The following is an 18,541-nucleotide window of genomic DNA, read 5'->3' on the forward strand; positions in this document are numbered from 1 at the left end:
TTATGGTTGGACTCAATGATCTTGAGGGTCTTTTCCAACCAGAATACTTCTGCGATTCTGTGATTGCAGGTGTGTTTAAGGCTGAGATGGAGCCTGGTTTCCAGGGCCTTGGAGAGGCGCGAGCAGCAGGGAGCCAGCCGGGGGGGCGGCAGGGGGACGTAGGTTTAACAGCAAGTCGGGAAATCCTCCTCTCCCTGCAGGTCAGAGTGTGGACGTGAGCAAGGATCTTTGATCCCCCTCGGGGGCTGACAGCGGAGGAATCTGCGAGGAGACCATCTTGAGCAAGGGAAAGCCCGGCTCTTGCCATGGTGAGTGTGATGGGTGCTCAGGCAGGCCTGGGAAATCCCCAGTGCTGCTGTGGCACTGGCTGGCAGGCAGGAGCCATCCCGAGGGCTGGGGGCTTCTGCCCAGCTGGCAGGCAGGAGGGGCTGAGCTCCCTGGTGTCACTGAAGGTGTCACATCTCTCTGCTTGCCCGGGGTTTCACCTGCCATTTCCCAAGCAGCGCGGGCGGGACGAGGGCTTCGCTGGTGCTGCTGGGCTTCTCTGAAGAAACCTGCCTCTGGCTTTAGTGTGCTGAGAAAGTCCAGCTCAGACTCGCTTGGTTTTGCAATGAGGGAATTTGCCTTTCTCCGTAGGCTACGCGAGCCAAGAGAAGCATAAGTGGTAAGTACACTGGCGTGGTCTCCTTTCCCTGTCCGTAGGTGCTTTGGTGTGCTGGGGATGCCTGGGACGGAGGAGGGGGGACACTGGGATGAGGTGGCAGCCCTGGCTACCGGAACGGTCGCCATCCCTGTGTGAAAGGTGCAGCTCAGTGCATTGTGTCATTGCTGACCCAAACATATTCACCTGCCTCTCCAGTCAAAGGGATTTGCTTCCTGGGCTCCTATATTCTGTTCCTGTGGGTTTTCCCAAATCTGGGGGAGAATATATGCGTTTATTTCAGTTCTTCCCCTCCCCTGCTCCCTAACTGCTGGTTTAGAGGCCTCTTGCTGCCCTTCATACTGAAGCAGTGCATTTGGAGTCAAGTCCTGGCCCTGGCAGCTCTCTGTGGAAGACATGGCAGACATTACATTGCTGGTGCTTGAGCCCAAATCTTTCTTCTTGGGGGATCTCGGAAGAGCAAGCCTTGTTGACATTGGGAGCTTTTCTGCACGAGCTTGATGAGCTCACCTGCCTCAGCACCTTGAATTTGTCTTGTTTCAGGCTCTATTGATGACATCCTTGAGGACCTGCGGGGATATGATGGTAAAATGAAGCTTCTTTGCAGCTGAAAGGGCAGCATCCTTGTCCTGGTCCTCCCTTCCTGGGAGCAGGAGCTGCTGGTGCAACAGCCCTTGATCTGCGAGAGGCTCCAGTTGTGAGGGGGGAGGCAGCAGGGAGCAGGGGGGACAGCCGGGTTCCCAGAGCCAGAGGCCACTGAACAGGTTGTCCGTCGGTCTGGGGAGGTGAAGGGAAGTTTGTCTCTGATTAAAAGCCTCTGTGGTCCATGAGAAGCTGGCAAATCCCCCTGTGGAGTGCCCAGGCCTGGGCTATGGCCGTGTCCATCATCCTGCTCTCTCCCTGCGTTTTTCCAGTTGAACCCCGTGTTACATCTGCCAGAGCTTCCCAGCCGGCCGGGAGCAGCGGTGGGAGAGCCTGGAGCAGCAGCGTGCGGGCCAGCAAGGAGTGAGTGCCTTTCAGATCTCTCCGTGCTCCCCACGTCCTCCTGACCTGCCCCGTCCTCAGCTTCTGCACCCGCTCCCCGCCCCGACAGGTGGTTTGCAGAGGATGATTTCTTCAGCAAGGTCCCTGCAGAGAACAAGGCAGCTGCAGGGGTGAGCCCAAATTTGGGGAGAGAGTCTGGATGTCCTGAGGGCTGGGGCTGAGCTCTCGGGCATCGCCGGCAGGGGGAAAAGACAGGAGAGGGGAGTGGGTGTCCGGTGGGAGACAGGCTTCCAGGTACCGAGGATGGAGCAAAGCCCGGGGGCACATGCTGCTGCAGCCCAGCCTTCCTGGGTGCGTTTCGGCTCAAGCGTCGTAGGAAGAGCCCTCACCCAAAGCAATGGGCTTGGGTGTTCCGGAGGCAGCAGCAGGATCTCAGCACAGGACTCAGGGCACAGAGCGTTTCAAGTACCGAAATCCCCCCATCTCAGCCCCCGTGCGCTGCAGCCACGGCCCCCAGCACCAGCCTCCCAAGGGAAGAGCAGTGCTGAGGCATCCGCAGCGCTCGCCCTGTGCCCGTCCTCATCCTCTTGCTTTCCAGGACAAGGACGACGCGGACTGGGATTTCCTGGGGACATCGAAACCCGGTTCTGGGCCATGGAAGATGCCCGTGAAACGTGGCACTGAGAGCAGCTCTGAGACAACACTGGAACAGAGCAGCAGGAAAGGTAAGCAGGTTGCTGGATGCCTCCTCCTTGTAGGAAAGGAATCAGCAGCCTGGCTGAGTTTGTGTGAGGTCCCAGCTGATGAAATCGAAAGCCACCCAGTCCCATCTGTGACTAAGCAGAGCGGTCATTTCTAGAGCAACTCAATAACGGGCTTGGTTGTGCCACAGCTCAGGGAGTGCCACAGGTTACAGAACTGGCCTTTCCTTTGCGGGAAGGGAGGCTCAGATTTTCCCTTGGGCCTCACCCGGCCTGTTCTGCACGGTGCCAAATGAGACCAAGTTTTTGGGGTCAGGATTTGGGTGGCCGTAGCATCCGCGGTCCACGGCAAAGCCCAGCGGGGGCACGTCTGGGTGGGTCCCGGCTGCACTGTGGCTGTTACAGGCACTCTCCCCTCTTGTTCCTGCAGCGGGGATGCTCATGGGTCCGATGCTCCCCTCAAATGGCCTTTCTCCCCGATAAATCCCACTGGGCTGCTTGGATCTCTTGTTGTTTAAAAAACCAACACCTGCCCTGCTCAAACCTCCTCCCATGTGCGATCCCATCCCCAGAGCTACCCCCACGCCAGACGCCCCTGCGCACGGTGGCCCCGGTCCAGAGGAGGAAGACGTCGACGTTTGAAGATGTTGATGACGACAACCTGTTGGATGCGATGGGAATTGGCAATGGCCCAAAAAAAGAGTAAGGGCAGTGTGGAGGCGGTGGGAGTAACGCAGGGGGCGGGCTGCACGTTGAGCCGGTGCCACCGTGCTGGGGGGGGATGCTGGAGCTTCTGCCCGTGGGTTCCAGCAAGGGGCAAGAGCAGCTGGTTTGGCAGAGAAGAGCCAGAGCAGCCTGGCCAGGCTGTGTGAGGAGGGACAGCCCTGCCTCTGGAGAAACCATCTGCCACCGTGTCCCCACAGAGAGGAGCTCCGGCCAGCGCGCTCCAAGCTGGATGAGTTGTTCGGACGAGGCTCCGTGGCCAAAGTCCTGGAAAAGCCAGGTACGGGAGAGCATAGGGAGTTCAAACTGGATAAAAAGCTCCCAAAGCAGCCAGGTGAGCCCAGCCAGGGACGTTGGGAAGGTCTGCAGAGCTGACAGCATTGGCTTGGGCTAGCGAGCTTTATTTGTAATGCCCTTGCAGGGGAAATGCCCTTTCTGTCGGGGTGAGCAGGGCGGTTAACGGGCTCTGGGTCAGCGCGGGGGAAGGCGGCTCATGCAGAAGTGTTGTGCTCTGCCCTCGAGGCAGCCTGGGAGGAGGAGGAGGAGGAGGGGAGGGCTGGTGTCTTTGCAGCAGCTGCTCCTCTGGGCGCTGGCTCAAGGCTCCTTGTCTGAACAGAGGAGGAAAAGCGTTGGGACAAGGAGGAACTTGTCTTTGGAGCCTACAAGCCCTCGATGGGCTCCAGGCCCGCGGTCCAGCCGGCAACGGGGCAGTCGGTGAGGTACGGTGCTGTGCGTGTGTCTGTAGCTCCAGCCACCACCCCGCTGTCCCTGCGGCTGAGCAGGCAGGTCCCCGCATCCCCTTGCAGGCAGGTCTGCAGCTGCTTCTCCTTCCTCAGGTTTTCTGCCGAGATCAGCGGCAGCGAACCGAACCCAGAGCTCCGCTCCACACCTCGTCGTCCAGGCAGACGGAACCCCGTGCAGAGAAGAAGGGGCGGAGACGACTGGCTGGGCTTGGAGGATGACGATTTCCTGGACCCGGACCCGCTGTCCCCAGCCAAGGGCAGCCCGGCACTCAGCATCCCCAGCCCTGCCGCAGCCGGGCGGCCCAGCCCCGCCAGCCAGCTCGGGGCTGCAGAGGAGGCAGCGGCTAAACCCGACCCGATGGACTGGCTGACGGCTGCCTTGGCTCGCAGGAAAGCCGAAGCACAGGCCGAGGTGCAGAAGATAGAGGCCAAGACCATGGAGACCCAGGAGAAGAAGGTCGAGCCCTCAGAGACCCAGGAGAAAAAGGCTGAGCCCTCAGAGGCCCAAGAGAAAAAGGCTGAGCCCTCGGAGGCACAAGAGAAAAAGGCGGAACCCTCGGAGGCCCAAGACACAAAGGCCGAGCCCTCGGAAACCCAAGACACAAAGGCCGAGCCCTCGGAGGCCCAAGACACAAAGGCCGAGCCCTCAGAGACCGCGGGCGAAGGGCCGGGTCCCTGCTCTCCCGTCAGGTAAAAGTCCGGTCAATGGCCGCAGCGCTCCCGTCTGCTCCACGTGTGGCTGCTCCAGCAGCAGCTCTCAGCAACGCCTGCCTCAGAGTTATGAAATTCATTTAAGCACTTTCTCGTCTCCGGTTGGGGTAATGCCACGGGTCTTTGTCCCGCTGATCCAGCCCACAGTCCCGTTCCCCTGTGCGGGTTCAGACTTGTGCCGTCCGAACGGGGCTCAGAAGGGAATTGCAGCCCAAGTGCCTCGAGCGGCGGGCAGGGGCTGTGAGCTGGGGGTGCCCGGGGAAGGGGGTGGGTGCAGCGAGGGGAGCACCAGGCTTGGAGCTGTTGGGGTCTTTGCTCCCTCGGCAGCCAAAAGGCTGAATCCTGCCGCAGCCGAGCGGGACGGAGGCTTTCAGCTGCGAGGCAGGAGCTGGTGTTGGGGAGGGATCTTGTCTCTCATGGCCTCCTCGGCTTGACCACATCGGGTGCTTTTTGCCTGCAGCCAGCTGGCCGCCTCCCCAGCAGCATCGGAGTGTCGGGCAGAGCTGCTGAGCGCCCAGGCCCGTGTGGCAGAGCTGGAGAGCCAGGTGAGCCCCAGCGCCTGTGGAGGGGGACATGGGTGAGCCAGGGGGAGGAGAAGGGGCCACGTCTGCTCCAAACAGCATCAGGGTGACGGGAGAGAGGAGCAACCTCCCTGTCCAGAGATGCCAATGGCCACCGAGTGCTGCTGTGGGGGTTCTGTCCCCGGGGCAGCACAAGAACCTTCTCCCCGGGTGCCCGGCAGGTGCGGATGCTGGAGGAGGAGCGGGCGCATCACAAACTGTTGCTGGAGAGTGCGCAGCAGCAGCACCGGGAGTACCTGGATCTCCAGAAGAGCAGCCACAGGTAGCGGGCTCTGGCCTGTGCTCCCCTCCTCCGGCAGGTCCTCGCCTACAGCCCCATCCAGCTCCCCTGAGGGGACAGTGCTGGGGCGCGTCCCAAATCCTCCCTGGGTGGGTGACAAGAGGAGGGGCCTGTCCCTTTGCCAGCAAGTCCCCAACCAGGGCACCGCACTGGGCAGCAGCAGAGGGCTCAGGGCTCAGAATGCGGAGAGCGAAGCAGCCCCTGCCTCAGTTTCCCCACGCACACAGCAACACCGATCTGCTGCTAAATCCCCGTGTGCCCTTTGGGTGCAGAGTGCCGGGTACTGCAATGAAAGTAACACTTGTTCGGTGCCGTGACCCCTCACGGGCTCTCTCCGGGCAGGACCTCAGTGACCCTACTGGAGGAGAACTACGGGCAGCGGGTGGAGATGCTGCGGCAGCAGAACGAGCAGCTGGTGGCTCAGCTGCGGCAGCAGTGGCAGGACACGGCGCGCGATCGGGCAGAGCTGCTGGCGCAGCACCGGCTGGACCTGGAGGAGCTGCGGGAGCAGCACCGGCTGGAGCTGCAGCGGCTGCGGGAGCTGCAGAGGTGAGAGCGGCACGAGCGGCATGTGGTGCCGGTACCCCCGCTCTGGGTGAAGGAACCAGGGAACGGTTTGGGGAGATGGTGAAAGGAGAAAGGAGAGTCCAGAAGCGCTGGGTTGAGGGCAGCTCAGTGGCTTTTGGAGTGGGGATTTGCTTTGCAGCTGGAGACAGGGAGATCTGGCTGGAGACATCATCCCGACGGAATGCATTGCATTTTGAAAGATGCTGAACCCCATGTTTTCTCTCCCCCAGATTCCTTTTATTCAGAACAATGAGTTGCTGATGTCTGCATAGTTTGGGTCAATGAGAAATCTGGTTTTAGGCAGAGAAGCCCATAACCCCCAGATGTGGTCCGTCCCAGATGTGGATGGCAGTCTGTGGGATTCCCCGTGACAGACCACCCTGCCAGCTCAGCTCCTGGGACCTGGTTCTCAGCCCCACGACCGAGCCTCTTCCACGGTGCCCGTCACGGGGAGCACCAGTTTGTAACAGCCCATGCTGGGCTCCTTCCCCGTGTCCTGCAGGGGGTCTGTCCAGGAACTGCGCAAGAAACACGAGGAGCAGCTCCAGCACGTGAAGTGGCTGAAAGAGCAAGAGATGGATGTGCTGACCAGCACCACTTCACACACCAGGTACGGACAGCCGGTGTCGTGTCCCCGCGTTGATCCCTGGCCAGGGCGTTCCCTGTCCTCCGGGAAACCAGGCCCGCAGCACAGGAGGAGCAGGGCCCATCCTCTCTCCCACCCGCAGGCCCCAGGGATGCTGGGCTGTTATTTAGTATCTGTCTGTGCTCCCCGAAGCAGCAGCTGCATCTTCCTCCGGCTGTGCTCTGATCCCGAGAGGTTCGGGGCAGGGCTGCCCGGCCTATGGCCCAGCACACGTCCCCGTCTCGTTCGCAGTGAGACAAAGTGTGTCCCCCAGGGTGACCCTCCCCTCGCTCCTCTGCACAGGTCTCTGGACGGCATCATTGAGAAGATGGAGAAGTTCTCCAGTGACCTGCAGAACATGTGCAAGAGGGACATGGAGGAGGAGCGGAGCCGTGTCCAGGAGCTGGTGACCAACACGGAGGCCAGGCTGGGCGAGCAGACTCGGCTGCTGGAGCAGGTGAGCCCACGCTGTGTCCTCTGCCCGGGCCAGGCTCCTGGCTGGGTCCGGGGCGTTTCTCTGGCCCACAGGAGGTCCCCGGCCTGGAGCCCGTGAATGGTGTCTGTCCCTGCAGCATCTGGCAGGCTCACGGGTGGGTCCTGCTCACCAGGGAGATGTTCAGCGCTGCCTTCTGGTGACAGGGATGTCGCTCGGGGTGGTGAGAATGGGGGTGTCCCAGGAACAGGCTCCACCAGCCCGTTTCAGATGTTGACTGAAGCATCAACTCTGTCTCTCCCCTTTACCCGTGAGGAGTTTGGGCAGCCAGACCAGGCGCAGCCGCCTCTGTTGTGAGTCTGGGGAGAGGAAACCCCCACGGTGGATGAGGCAAAACCTCCCCGTGCCACGGCGACGTGTCCAGAGCCAGTTCTGCTCCCCCCAGGGCTGTCCAGAGGGGACATGTGGCACAGACAGTGCGGCAGAGCTGCATTTTTCAGGGCTGCCAGGGTGGCAAAGGACCACTCAGGCTGGGTATTTCCAGTGCCGAGGAACTGCTGTGCGGTGAGCGTGTTTGAGGGTGTGCAGCACGGTGAGGGGCTGCGTCCGTTCTGAGGAAGGAGTGTGTGTGTGTGTCCGGTCCCAGCTCTGCCAGCCCTGGTCCCCACAGGTGGAGGGGTGAGGGCACTGCTGGAGCACCGGGGGCTGTTGCTCTGCACCCAAAGCGGCCACAGGAGGAGCTCAACAGGGGCTCTGCCTCCCCCTCAGAAGACGTGAGATGGTGTCCGGGACAGGGCAGGTGATTCATCGGTTTCCCCCGTGCCCACCCTAGGAGCGGGCAGAGCTGAAGATGCAGGGCCAGGAGCTGAAAGCCAAGGAGGAGCAGCTGGCGAGAGACAGGCAGAGGCTGGATAAGGCCTGGCAGGAGCTGAGGCTGGAGAAGGAGAAGGTGAACGGGGCCGCGCTGCGTGTCCAGCAGCAGGAGGAGCTGATGAGAAGCTCGAAAGAGGTAAGCCGAGCGTCTGCACCACGGTTCGTAGCGGTGCATGGGCTGGCAGCACAGCCAGGGTCTCACAGCCCTCCTGAAGTCATGAATCCTGTGCCGGGAGGGGAACAAGGGGACGCGCAGAGGAGCCCCAGCCCAGGGCAGCGAGGGTCCCTGTCCCCAAGCTCCCCAGCCGCTCTGCCTTGCAGCTCTTGGCCCAGAAGCACGCGGAGGGGGAGCGAGCCCTGGGGGAGGCACGCAGGATGCAGCGCGAGTTCTGGGACAAGCTGCAGGTCCTGCAGCAGCAGCAGGAGCAGCTGAAGCAGCAGCAGGAGCAGCTGAAGCAGCAGCAGGAACAGCTGAAGCAGCAGGAGTGGCGTCTGGACCAGGAAAAGGCCTCCTTAGCTTCCACGTACAGCGCCCAAGTGGAGCTGCTGAAGTACCAGGCCGAGCAGGTGAGGCGGGGGAGAGCGGGGCTGGAAGGGGCTGCGGAGCCGCTGGCGGAGCTGGGCTGGGTGAACCCGACGGGGCCCTGAGAGCCGGGGGGTCTCCTGAGATCAGGGCTGAGCCCTGGGCTGGGCCGGGTGGGCTGGAAGAAGCCGCGGGCAGCCAGAGGAGTGACAGCAGAGGCAAGGAGAGGGGGATGCTCGCAGCTTGTCTCAGGCTGGCTCCACGTCCAACCCGAGATGGACATCGTCCTCAGCTCGAAGGGGTTGCCCTCTGCTCAGCCCTTCCCTGGGTGGGAGATGCCAGCTCTGCTGGACTCTGGCTTTGTGGTGTCCCCATCCTGTGCCGTCAGGTCCCTGCTGGGTCTTTCCCCAGGCAGGGACGCTCTTGGAGGCTTCCCCTGCGGGTCCTGCTCAGACTGTGAGGTTCTGGGCTCTGGAGGAGCCAGGGAGGGGTCACATTCATAGGGGGCCATGGCACGAGGGAGGCTTTGGGATCCTTCTCTTGTTGATGAGCAACACCTTGGACTGCGACTCTGTTTCTGTGGCACTTTCTGGGATCATTCCCACCCATCCTTCCTTTCTTCTCAGGAGGACAAACGCTTAGAGGAGGAGAGAAACTTCTTGGAGTCCCTCAGGAAAGCACGATACAACACTTCACGACTGTCAACAACCCCTCCACCCTCCTCCTCTTCCGTGGACGATGACATTGAGTATACGCGTTCATTTATGAAGGCCCTGAGGAAAGCATCTCCACCTGTGCAAGTAGTCAATCTGTCCTCCCTTCTCCGGCCTACCATTTCTTAGAGGATTTTCTTTCTTCCTTTCTCTTCAAAAACGATCTCGGAGAGTTCAGAGTGCGAAGTTCTTCCCCAGCGCCCGTGACGCCACAGTTGGTCTGGCCTCCATCCCTCAGGGCGAGTGCCACTCTACAGCTGCTACAGGAACCTTTCATCAGGCTCTGCTCCAGTGGCCGTTCTGTCAGCTCTGGTTCTGTCGTGACTTGTAATAACATCGTATGTGAGACTGTGGTTACGAGTTCAAGGCCTTAGAGACTTCAGGAGTTCGTTTGGACACATTAGCAGGGATGCTTAATAAACACAAAGGGAGGACTGTTGCAGAATAAGTTTAATCACTTAAATTCCTTTAGTTGTATTCTATGCTTCAAAATATCGCAATAAGGACAGAGAAAAAACTGCCTGGAAGACAGAGGAAGAGAATCCAAGAAGAAACAACGAAGGCCCCCGACCCAAAATTACCACTGGACCAACAGGCTTGTGAAGGATACGTGAAGAGCGGGTGCACAGACTGTGGGGCTTTAAAAGCCGAAGTCTCTTTTGTCTCATGCTCCTCCTGCTGAGAGGCCCCAAGTCCAGACCGTTTCTTTGCTGTTATGCAGTTATTTATGGAGATCCTGAGGAAAGCGCCCTACAACACTTCACCTCTGCCGGCATCCCGACCGTCCTCCCTTCTCTGGACTGAAGAGAAGCTGCTAAATTAATGTAGACTGGGATTAAGTTACAAAGATGTCCCCATGGTTAACCAACGACAACATGGCAAATGCTTTCTAACCACCTGCAAAACGAGGGGATATTTTTCAAGTTTTAAATCGTTCTGCCTGACAAAGAGACCTGAAGATTAAGGAACACGTTGTTTAGAAGCAGAGCGCTTAGCTTATATTTGACTAGTAATTAATAGTAAGAAACTCATCCGTTATAACTAACTTCATACTAACCTTATGTTAGCTCACAGGAAGGAGATTGGGGAACCACCTGGTGATAATGTGAATAGAGAAACCTTGCTGACATATTATATTCAGTCGCCATTGTATAAATTAGATGATGAGGAAAAGTGGCCTCTGAATGAAACTCTGAATTATGCCACGTGAACGTTATTCTTGAAGAGAGAAGGAAAGTGGGCTCAGGTCATGTATGCTGATACGTTTTTCACTTTGCGAAAACCCCCAGAGTGGCAGGCAGAATGCGGTATTAACTTGCCACCACAGGATCCAGCTGTGTTCACATGAAAAAGGGAGCGGAATAAAGCTCAGGGGAAGTTGAAACGATGCCGTTCAGCGTGTAGAATAAGACAGGAAACTCCCCTGATGAGAGGGGAGGGCGAGATAGAAGAGTGTGTGTCCCCACGGGGTGTAGAATTGAAGATTATTTGCCCTGCCCTTCCGAGGTGGTGAAACTCAGGAGAGAGACGAGGAAAACAGGGAAAAGAATCAGAGTGTTTAGTTGATACTGGAACGTCTCATTCAGTTTTGAATCAGGAATTGATACCATTAGATGAAGATTTTGTAACTGTTGTGGGAGCTACTGGCCAAGAAGAGAAAGCTTTCCTCAACAGCCAATGAAATAGAAATTGGGAAAACAAATTGGAATTCCTAAGTTCTCATCTATGCCTGGGTCTCCAAAACTGTTACGGAGACGAGACTTATGAAAACAATTGCAAGCAATAATAACATTCAAGCAAGGTGAAGTGACATTCAAGATAAAAGAATTGAGCTTTTAAATTTGGCAGTGATTCAAACTGACAAGCAAAGCCATAGACCTCAGGAAATGTTGGATCGAGTATTTCCAGGGCTACGGGCTTCAAGAGTTCCTAGTAAATCAAAGAATGCAGAACTTGAGAGCGGGGAAGCTCCTCCAGGAAATGAGACTTTGTGATCTCCTGATAGCCACAGAAACCAAAGAAGACCGTATGCAATGCACTGTAAGTTTGCTAAATTTTGTGAGATGTAGTGGGTGTCGAGCTTCCCAACAGAAAGCCCAGCTGATACAGCACCAAGTGACTTATCTGGGATTCGAGATCTCCGGAGGGCAGCCAGGGCTGGGGATGGAGCAAAAAGAAGCTATTTGCTGGACATTTCTTAGAATGGCACGTTGGTGCAGACTTGGAGTTTATAATTTTGGACTTTTAGTAAAGCTTTTGTATGAACCGTGAAACAAAAAGACTTCCAAGTTGAATTGGACAAGAGAAGCATTTGAGGGCATTTGCACAACTAAACCAAGAACCTGGGTCTCCCAGATATCACCAAGCCGTTTTAGTTATACTCACACGAAAGGCCAAGCATTGCTTGGCGTGTTCTAGCGCAGCAATTGAGTCCTCAGAACCGAGCGGTGGCTGCTTCCCTAAGCAGTCAGATGAAGCGAGCAAAGGCTGGCCTGGATGTCTTGGAGCTGTGGCAGCTCTTGCACTCGCTGTATAGGAAGCTCCTGAGTTCACCAGGGGACAGAAAATGACCGTATTGGTGTCCCACACAGTCACAACCGTACTGGAACCAAAAGGTACCCATGGGTTATCTCGCTGGAGATTCCTGAATACCAGGCGGTATTGGTGGAACAAGGTGATGTGAATATTGCCATTACCAACATTGTCAATGCAGCCCCTTTCCTCAGTGGATCTGTTTCAGAGCCTGTGGTCCAGGATTGCTTGGAAACAATGGGAGCTGTTTACTCCAGCAGACGGGATTTAAAGGAACAGGAAGACGCTGAAGACTCCTGGTTCACTGATGGAAGCAGCTTTGTAAAGCAAGGAGTACATAAAGCTGGGTATGCCCTACCAACTACCCACGAGGTAATCGAAGCTAAACCTTTGCCTCCTGGGGCTTCTGCCCAGACAGCTGCACACGCACGAGCTTTAGAATTATCCAGAGAGAAGAAGAGTAATATTTGCACTGATTCCAAGTATGCTTTGGGAGTGCTGCAAGCCCATGGACCATTTGAAAAGGCCCAAGTTTATTAACAGCACAAGGAGAACAGATTAAACATGGTACTCCAATTGTCGGAAGCCGGGCTGTTACTGGACAAGTTGCCGTCATGCATTTCAAGGAGAATCGAAAAGGAGACACTGATCAGGAAGCTGGAAATAAATTGGCAGCTGATACTGCGAGACAAGCTGCTGAAAAGACAGAGAGAGATATGAGAGCGATGTCTCCGATCCCGGGTGGCTGTCTCCTCGAACCACCATCAGTAAACTCTACCTTGCGGTATGTGAACAGAGACCTTCTCAGGTTGGCCAGAAGCATTCCCCTGCCCAACTAGTAAAGCTGGAAAAGTAACTAAAGCTTTGTTAAATGAGATCATACCCCGATCTGGGGTACCCGCTGTGATGTCCTCTGATAGAGGGCCCCGTTTTGTTGCACAGGTAGTGCTGCAAGTCAGTAGAGCATCAGAGATCGATTGGCAGTTGCCAACTCTCTACAAGTCTTAAGCAAGTGGGCAGGTGGAAAAGAAACTGAGTTATATAATCGAACAGCAGATAAACAGAATTTGTCAAGAAACTAACTGGAAGTAGAATCAAGCACTACCTTTAGCGCTGCTCAGAATTAGAGTGAAGCCTCGAGCCAAAGAAAACTGAAGTCTTTTCTTTCAAGCCAATAGATGAAGTTTCCGTTAAAGCTTTTTCATGTCAGCCTTCAGAAGAGAAGTGGAATGGGCTGTTCCAGGTATTGCTGCCGGCCTTTACTGCCATCAAGATTAAAGAGCAACCTGCCTGGATTCAGTATTCAAGAGTGAAGAAAGCAGCAGATAAGAAACAGACGTCGGAGCCAGTAGGACCTTCCGCTGTCCAATTCTCTCAGCGTTGATCTCAGTGACTCTAAAAAGTACGAGTGCAGTAACAAATGCTTTTACTCCAAGGTGGCCTTTACACGGGTCTTTAGTGAAAACTATTATAGCCCAACATGAACTAAAGGAAAAATGTGGACAGGTCGAATCTGAAACAACTAAATATCCCTCGTTAGCATTATTGGTGATAATTATAGTCTTGCCAATAGTGAATTTTGCTTTTGGTACAAGCTAAAGACTCTTACAAAGCAAATTTGGGCTTTGCCCACGGTATTGAAATAGGAGCAACCGCAAATCCTTTTGGGAATCAACTAAAGTATGACATGAAGTCACTGAAGATGATACATCTTGGAGTTCTGAAGAAATTTGGCATAAGCTTGCTTCATGGCTACGGATTCGACCTAGTCAAAGTAGCTGTTGATGTTTGTGACTCTAATTTTAATGCTAATAATTTTTACTTGCATTACGCGACAATGCTCGATTAGGTACTGTTGTGGGGTGACAAAGAGCTATGCCGTACCGCAACCCGAGATGATAATATTTTGTAGATCTCTATTGCAAAAGAATTTTGGCTTTGGTTTGGATACACTTTGGGTTTGGTTATGCACTTTAATGCCTAAAGACACAGTAGAAGCTGCTGTGGCTTGAACTTACCTGTCTTCTATCAGAGGACATCACAGCGGGGACCCCAAATCGGGGTATGGTCTCATTTAACAAAGCTTTAGTGACTTTTCCAGCTTTACCAGTTGGGCAGGGGAATGCTTCTGGCCAACCTGAGAAGGTCTCTGTTCACATAGAGTCTTGTGGTCCCTCCCGCCGAGAGGCCCCTGTCCGGACTGTCTCTTTGCTGTACCTTTTAAGTTGTTTTTAATCTTGTAAAGAGATGATTTTTTAAATACTAACGTGTGAGACTCTGCTATGGGAAACCTGGGGTCAAGAACATTTCTGCGACAGTTTTGTGCACGTGAATCTGCATGTGGCACTACTTTGCTCATGGAGCTGGGAAGGAAATACTCGTCCTTCTCTGGAGCCTCTGCTTCCTTCAGCTTTCCAGAAGACACATTCGTGTTTTCCAGCACCCCCTTCTTTTGCTGCCCTGCAGAAACTCCTTTGGCCTCTGTTCCATCCCCAGCACAAGATAGTGATACTGCTCTGAGGACAAAACCAAGTAGTACTAATCAACCAGGTGCTGATAATAGACGTTCTGCCCTTCTTTCAACTGTTACTATTTTTGTAGCACTATCTCAAAGCATTTTGCAACTGTTAATTATGGGGATTTGATGTGAAAACCCACATGCAGTGATGGTAGAAACTGGAAATTTGTCCTGGAATGATGGAGTCAGTATTTGAGGGGAGAAATCAGTTGCCCAAGGTCGTTAGATCTTCAGTGAGAACATGGAGAACGTGTGCAGTGACCTGCAGAACCGAGGGCTGTTGCTCTGCACCCAAAGCGGCCACAGGAGGAGCTCAACAGGGGCTCTGCCTCCCCTTGGGAAGACGTGAGATGGTGTCAGGGACAGGGCAGGTGATGCATCGGTTTCCCCCGTGCCCACCCTAGGAGCGGGCAGAGCTGAAGATGCAGGGCCAGGAGCTGAAAGCCAAGGAGGAGCAGCTGGCGAGAGACAGGCAGAGGCTGGACGAGGCCTGGCAGGAGCTGAGGCTGGAGAAGAAGGTGAACGGGGCCGCGCTGCGTGTCCAGCAGCAGGAGGAGCTGACGAGAAGCGCCAATGAGGTAAGCGCAGCGTCTGCACCACGGTTCGCAGCCGAGCACGGGCCGGCAGCACAGCCGGGGTCTCACAGCCTTCCTGAAGTCGTGAATCCTGTGCCGGGAGGGGAACAAGGGGACGCGCAGAGGAGCCCCAGCCCAGGGCAGCGAGGGTCCCTGTCCCCAAGCTCCCCAGCCGCTCTGCCTTGCAGCTCTTAGCCCAGAAGCACGCGGAGGGGGAGCGAGCCCTGGGGGAGGCACACAGGATGGAATCCCAGTTCCGCGACAAGCTGCAGGTCCTGCAGCAGGAGCAACTGAAGCAGCAGGAGCGTCTGCATCAGGGAAGTGTCTCCTCACCCTCCCAACTGGGCCAGGGGCCACGGTGCACAAGGCCTGAAGCTTTTCTGACAGCTTCTCTCTCTCCCTTTCTCCCAGAGACCGTGCAGCAGCGGCTGAGCACGGCTCACCAGAGGAGACGGCATGAATAGCCCCGTGAGGAGCTGCCCAACCACCCTGTGACACCGCTGACCACAGCCCAGGACCTCGGTGCCCCGACCGATGGTCTCTCCAGCACCCTGGCTGAGGCTTCCGCACGCTGCAGGTGGGAAGGGACTTGCTGGGGGGCAGCTGCGCTTGTACCTGTGTCTCAGGAGGCTTGGGATGGTCCTGGGGGCTGGTTTAGTGCCCCTGCATATAAACCTCAGGTGCGAGTTGCCCTCTCGTCCTCTGCAGGGGCTCAGCGGAGCTCTCTGAGCCAGGGCAGTGCCTGGAGGGGGCAGGAGGGGAGAGGCAGGCGAGTTAAAGCCCGTTTGTCCTGGGAGGCTGGGGAGGACCCCGCTGCAGGGACACGCAGGCAGCAGAACAAGGGATGCTGTGGTGTCTACGTCTGCAGTTCATCTAATGGCAGCATCTCGCACTCCGGCTCCTGTTCCAGACTTTCTGCCTCCCACTAGGACGCTCCCTCGGCACAGCCCGCGGGATATCGGGGAGTCCCTGCCCGTGGCCGACAACCCCGTGCTCAGTGCCCAGGTGCAGCTGCTGAAGTTCCAGGCCCAGTGGGTGAGGCAGGGGAGAGCGGGGCTGGAAGGGGCTGCGGAGCTGCTGGCGGAGCTGGGCTGGGTGAACCCGACAGGGCCCTGAGAGCCTCGGGGGTCTCCTGAGATCAGGGCTGAGCCCTGGGCTGGGCCGGGTGGGCTGGAAGGAGCCGCGGGCAGCCAGAGGAGTGACAGCAGAGGCAAGGAGAGGGGGATGCTCGCAGCTTGTCTCAGGCTGGCTCCACGTCCAACCTGAGATGGACATCGTCCTCGGCTCGAAGGGGTTGCCCTCTGCTCAGCCCTTCCCTGGGTGGGAGACGCTGGCTCTGCTGGACTCTGGCTTTGTGGTGTCCCCATCCTGTGCCGTCAGGTCCCTGCTGGGTCTTTCCCCAGGCAGGGACGCTCTTGGAGGCTTCCCCTGCGGGTCTTGCTCAGACTGTGAGGTTCTAGGCTCTGGAGGAGCATGAGGAGGGGTCCCCTTCATGGGGGGCCATGGTACGAGGGAGGCTTTGGGATCCTTCTCTTGTTGATGAGCAACACCTTGGACTGTGACCCTGTTTCTGTGGCACTTTCTGGGATCATTCCCACCCATCCTTCCTCTCTTCTCAGGAGGATGATTACTTAGAAAGGGAGAAGATCTTCTTGGAGTCCCTCAAGAAAGCTCGATACAACACTTCATGTCTGTCAGCATCCCGTCCGTCCTTCTGCCCTTCTCCGGACCACGATTTCTTTGAGGTTACGCAGTTATTTCTGGAGATCCTGAGGAAAGCGCCCTACTGCACTTCACCTCTGCCAGCATCCCGGCCGTCCTCCCTGCTCCTGACCACCATTTCTTAGAGGGTTTCTTAAGAGAAATGGGTTTAAAAGCCCAAGTCTCTTTTGCCTTGTGTTCCAACCCCTGAAAGGCCCCCAGTCTGGACTGTTTCTTTGCTGTACCTTTCAAGTTGTTTTGTATCTTATAATTAAATTATTTTTTAAAGCACAAACGTCTGAGATTCTGGTATGGGAAACCTGGGGTCAAGAACATTTCTGTGACAGTTTTGTGCACAGGAATCTGTGTGTGGCACCACTTTGCTGATGGAGCTGGGAAGGAAATTCTCGTCCTTCTCTGGAGCCAAAAAACCCACAGATGGTAGTTGGAGAAACTGCCAATTTGACCTGGAATGATGAAGCCGGTGTTTGAGGGCAGAAATCAGTTGACCCAGGTCCTTGGGTCTGGAGGTTGTTCTGGGAGGTTCTTCTGGTTTTTAAAGGCCATCTTGCAGAAAACAACAATCCCAAGTGAGGTGTCCAGGCTGTTTTTTCCTCCCCATGCATTCCCAAGGAGCTTTGTCTGATTTCCTTCAGTTTGTTTTTATATTGACTCGGGGCTCGCGCAGGGCTGTCTGGATTAGCAGAGGAAAGCTGTTGCTTTTACCAGAAGGTCCTGGTGCCCAGTGAACCCAGTACAGCTCCAGCTGCCCTGTTTGTCTGGCCTCCATCCGTCAGGGCGAGTGCCACTGGCCACCCGGCCAGCGCTACCGGGAGGCAGTTGCCCCCGTAGGGGTGGATCCCGCCGGCCGTGGTAGGGCCGAGCTGTCACAGGAGTTCTGGTTGACAACAGGTTGACCATGAGCCAGCAACGCGCCCTGTGGCCAAGAAGGTCGATGGTACCCGGGGTCCATGAGGAGGAGCGTGGCCAGCAGGTTGAGGGAGGTGAATCCTCCCCCTCTGCTCTGCCCTGGTGAGGCCCCATCTGAGTTGTGTGTCCAGTTCTGGGCTCCCCAGTTTAAGAAGGACAAGGAATTACTGGAGAGAGTCCAGCGCTGGGCTACAAAGATGCTGATGGGTCTGGAGCATCTTTCTTGTGAGGAAAGGCTGAGAGAGCTGGGGCTGTTGAGCTGGAGCAGAGAAGCTGAGAGGGATCTGATCAATGTGATCCAATATCTCAGGGTGGGTGTCAGAGGATGGACCAGACTCTGTTCAGTGGTGCCCAACGCCAGGGTGAGGGGCAACGGGCACAGACTGAAACACAGGAGGGTCCAGCTGAACATGAGGAGAAACTTCTTTGCTGGGAGGTGCCAGAGCCTGGACCAGGCTGCCCAGAGCGGGTGTGGAGTCTCCTTCTCTGGAGACATTCAAACCCGCCTGGACCGACCTGTGTGATCTGCTCTGGTGACCCTGCGTGAGCAGGGGGGCTGGGCTGGGGGATCTCCAGGGGGCCCTTCAGCCCCAGCCAGGCGGGGATTCTGGGATTCTGTCACTTGTTCTCAAGCCGAAGTGAAATTCCGTAGTTCTCTGCAGGCTCAGCAGCTGCTCTGCACTGAAGGAGACACACTTAGACAAGAGCCTCGAGAAAGCCCGTCCAGAAGGTTTCAGTGTTTGAAGCCATTAGGCGTGTAGGCTTTGAAAAGAGGTTTGAAAGTGCCCCGGGGGGCAGCGGAGCCGCCGGGGCTGGAGCTGCCGGCCCTGCCCCGGGCCCGCCGGGGACTCCATTTCCCAGCACCCGGCGAGAGGAGAAGGGCCGGGCCGGGCCGGGAAGGGAAGGGAAGGGAAGGGAAGGGCCGGGCGGGGCCGGGCGGGGCTGCTGCGGGCGGGGCCGGGGCTGCCGTGAGCCCGGGGACCGGGACGCTGCGGCCATGGCCACCAGGCCCGCGCCCGCTGGGGGCCGGGGGCGCGAGGGCCCCCGGTGTCGCGGCCACGGGACGCGGAGCGGCGGCGGTTGGTGCGGCCGGTGCCGTTGGTGCGGTCGGTGCCGTTGGTGCGGTCGGTGCGGTCGGTGCCGTTGGTGCGGTTGGTGCGGTCGGTG

The 18,541-nt window shown here is 56.8% G+C and overlaps 2 protein-coding genes across 2 annotated transcripts; both read left to right on the forward strand.

The window, feature by feature from the left end:
- Positions 1-1,831: 1,831 nt before the first annotated feature.
- LOC135996094 (fas-binding factor 1 homolog) lies at positions 1,832-9,543 on the forward strand (the record flags this gene model as incomplete). The annotated part of the gene is given in 17 exon segments (XM_065647824.1): positions 1,832-1,895; positions 1,898-2,053; positions 2,056-2,370; positions 2,919-3,048; positions 3,270-3,403; positions 3,686-3,798; positions 3,919-4,055; positions 4,119-4,224; positions 4,315-4,502; positions 4,984-5,068; positions 5,266-5,366; positions 5,727-5,933; positions 6,454-6,561; positions 6,880-7,033; positions 7,842-8,018; positions 8,204-8,449; positions 9,032-9,543. Coding segments are annotated over 17 exon segments (2,637 nt in total), but the record flags the coding sequence as incomplete, so codon positions are not given.
- A 2,721-nt stretch (positions 9,544-12,264) lies between these two features.
- Positions 12,265-16,680, forward strand: LOC135995971 (fas-binding factor 1 homolog). Its single transcript, XM_065647625.1, is given in 7 exon segments — positions 12,265-12,417; positions 12,861-12,998; positions 14,573-14,746; positions 14,932-15,049; positions 15,155-15,299; positions 15,655-15,778; positions 16,363-16,680. Coding segments are annotated over 7 exon segments (1,080 nt in total). The 3' UTR covers positions 16,591-16,680.
- Positions 16,681-18,541: the final 1,861 nt, after the last annotated feature.

This window comes from Caloenas nicobarica, chromosome 18 (assembly GCF_036013445.1).
Source record: "Caloenas nicobarica isolate bCalNic1 chromosome 18, bCalNic1.hap1, whole genome shotgun sequence".
Taxonomy (NCBI): domain Eukaryota; kingdom Metazoa; phylum Chordata; class Aves; order Columbiformes; family Columbidae; genus Caloenas; species Caloenas nicobarica.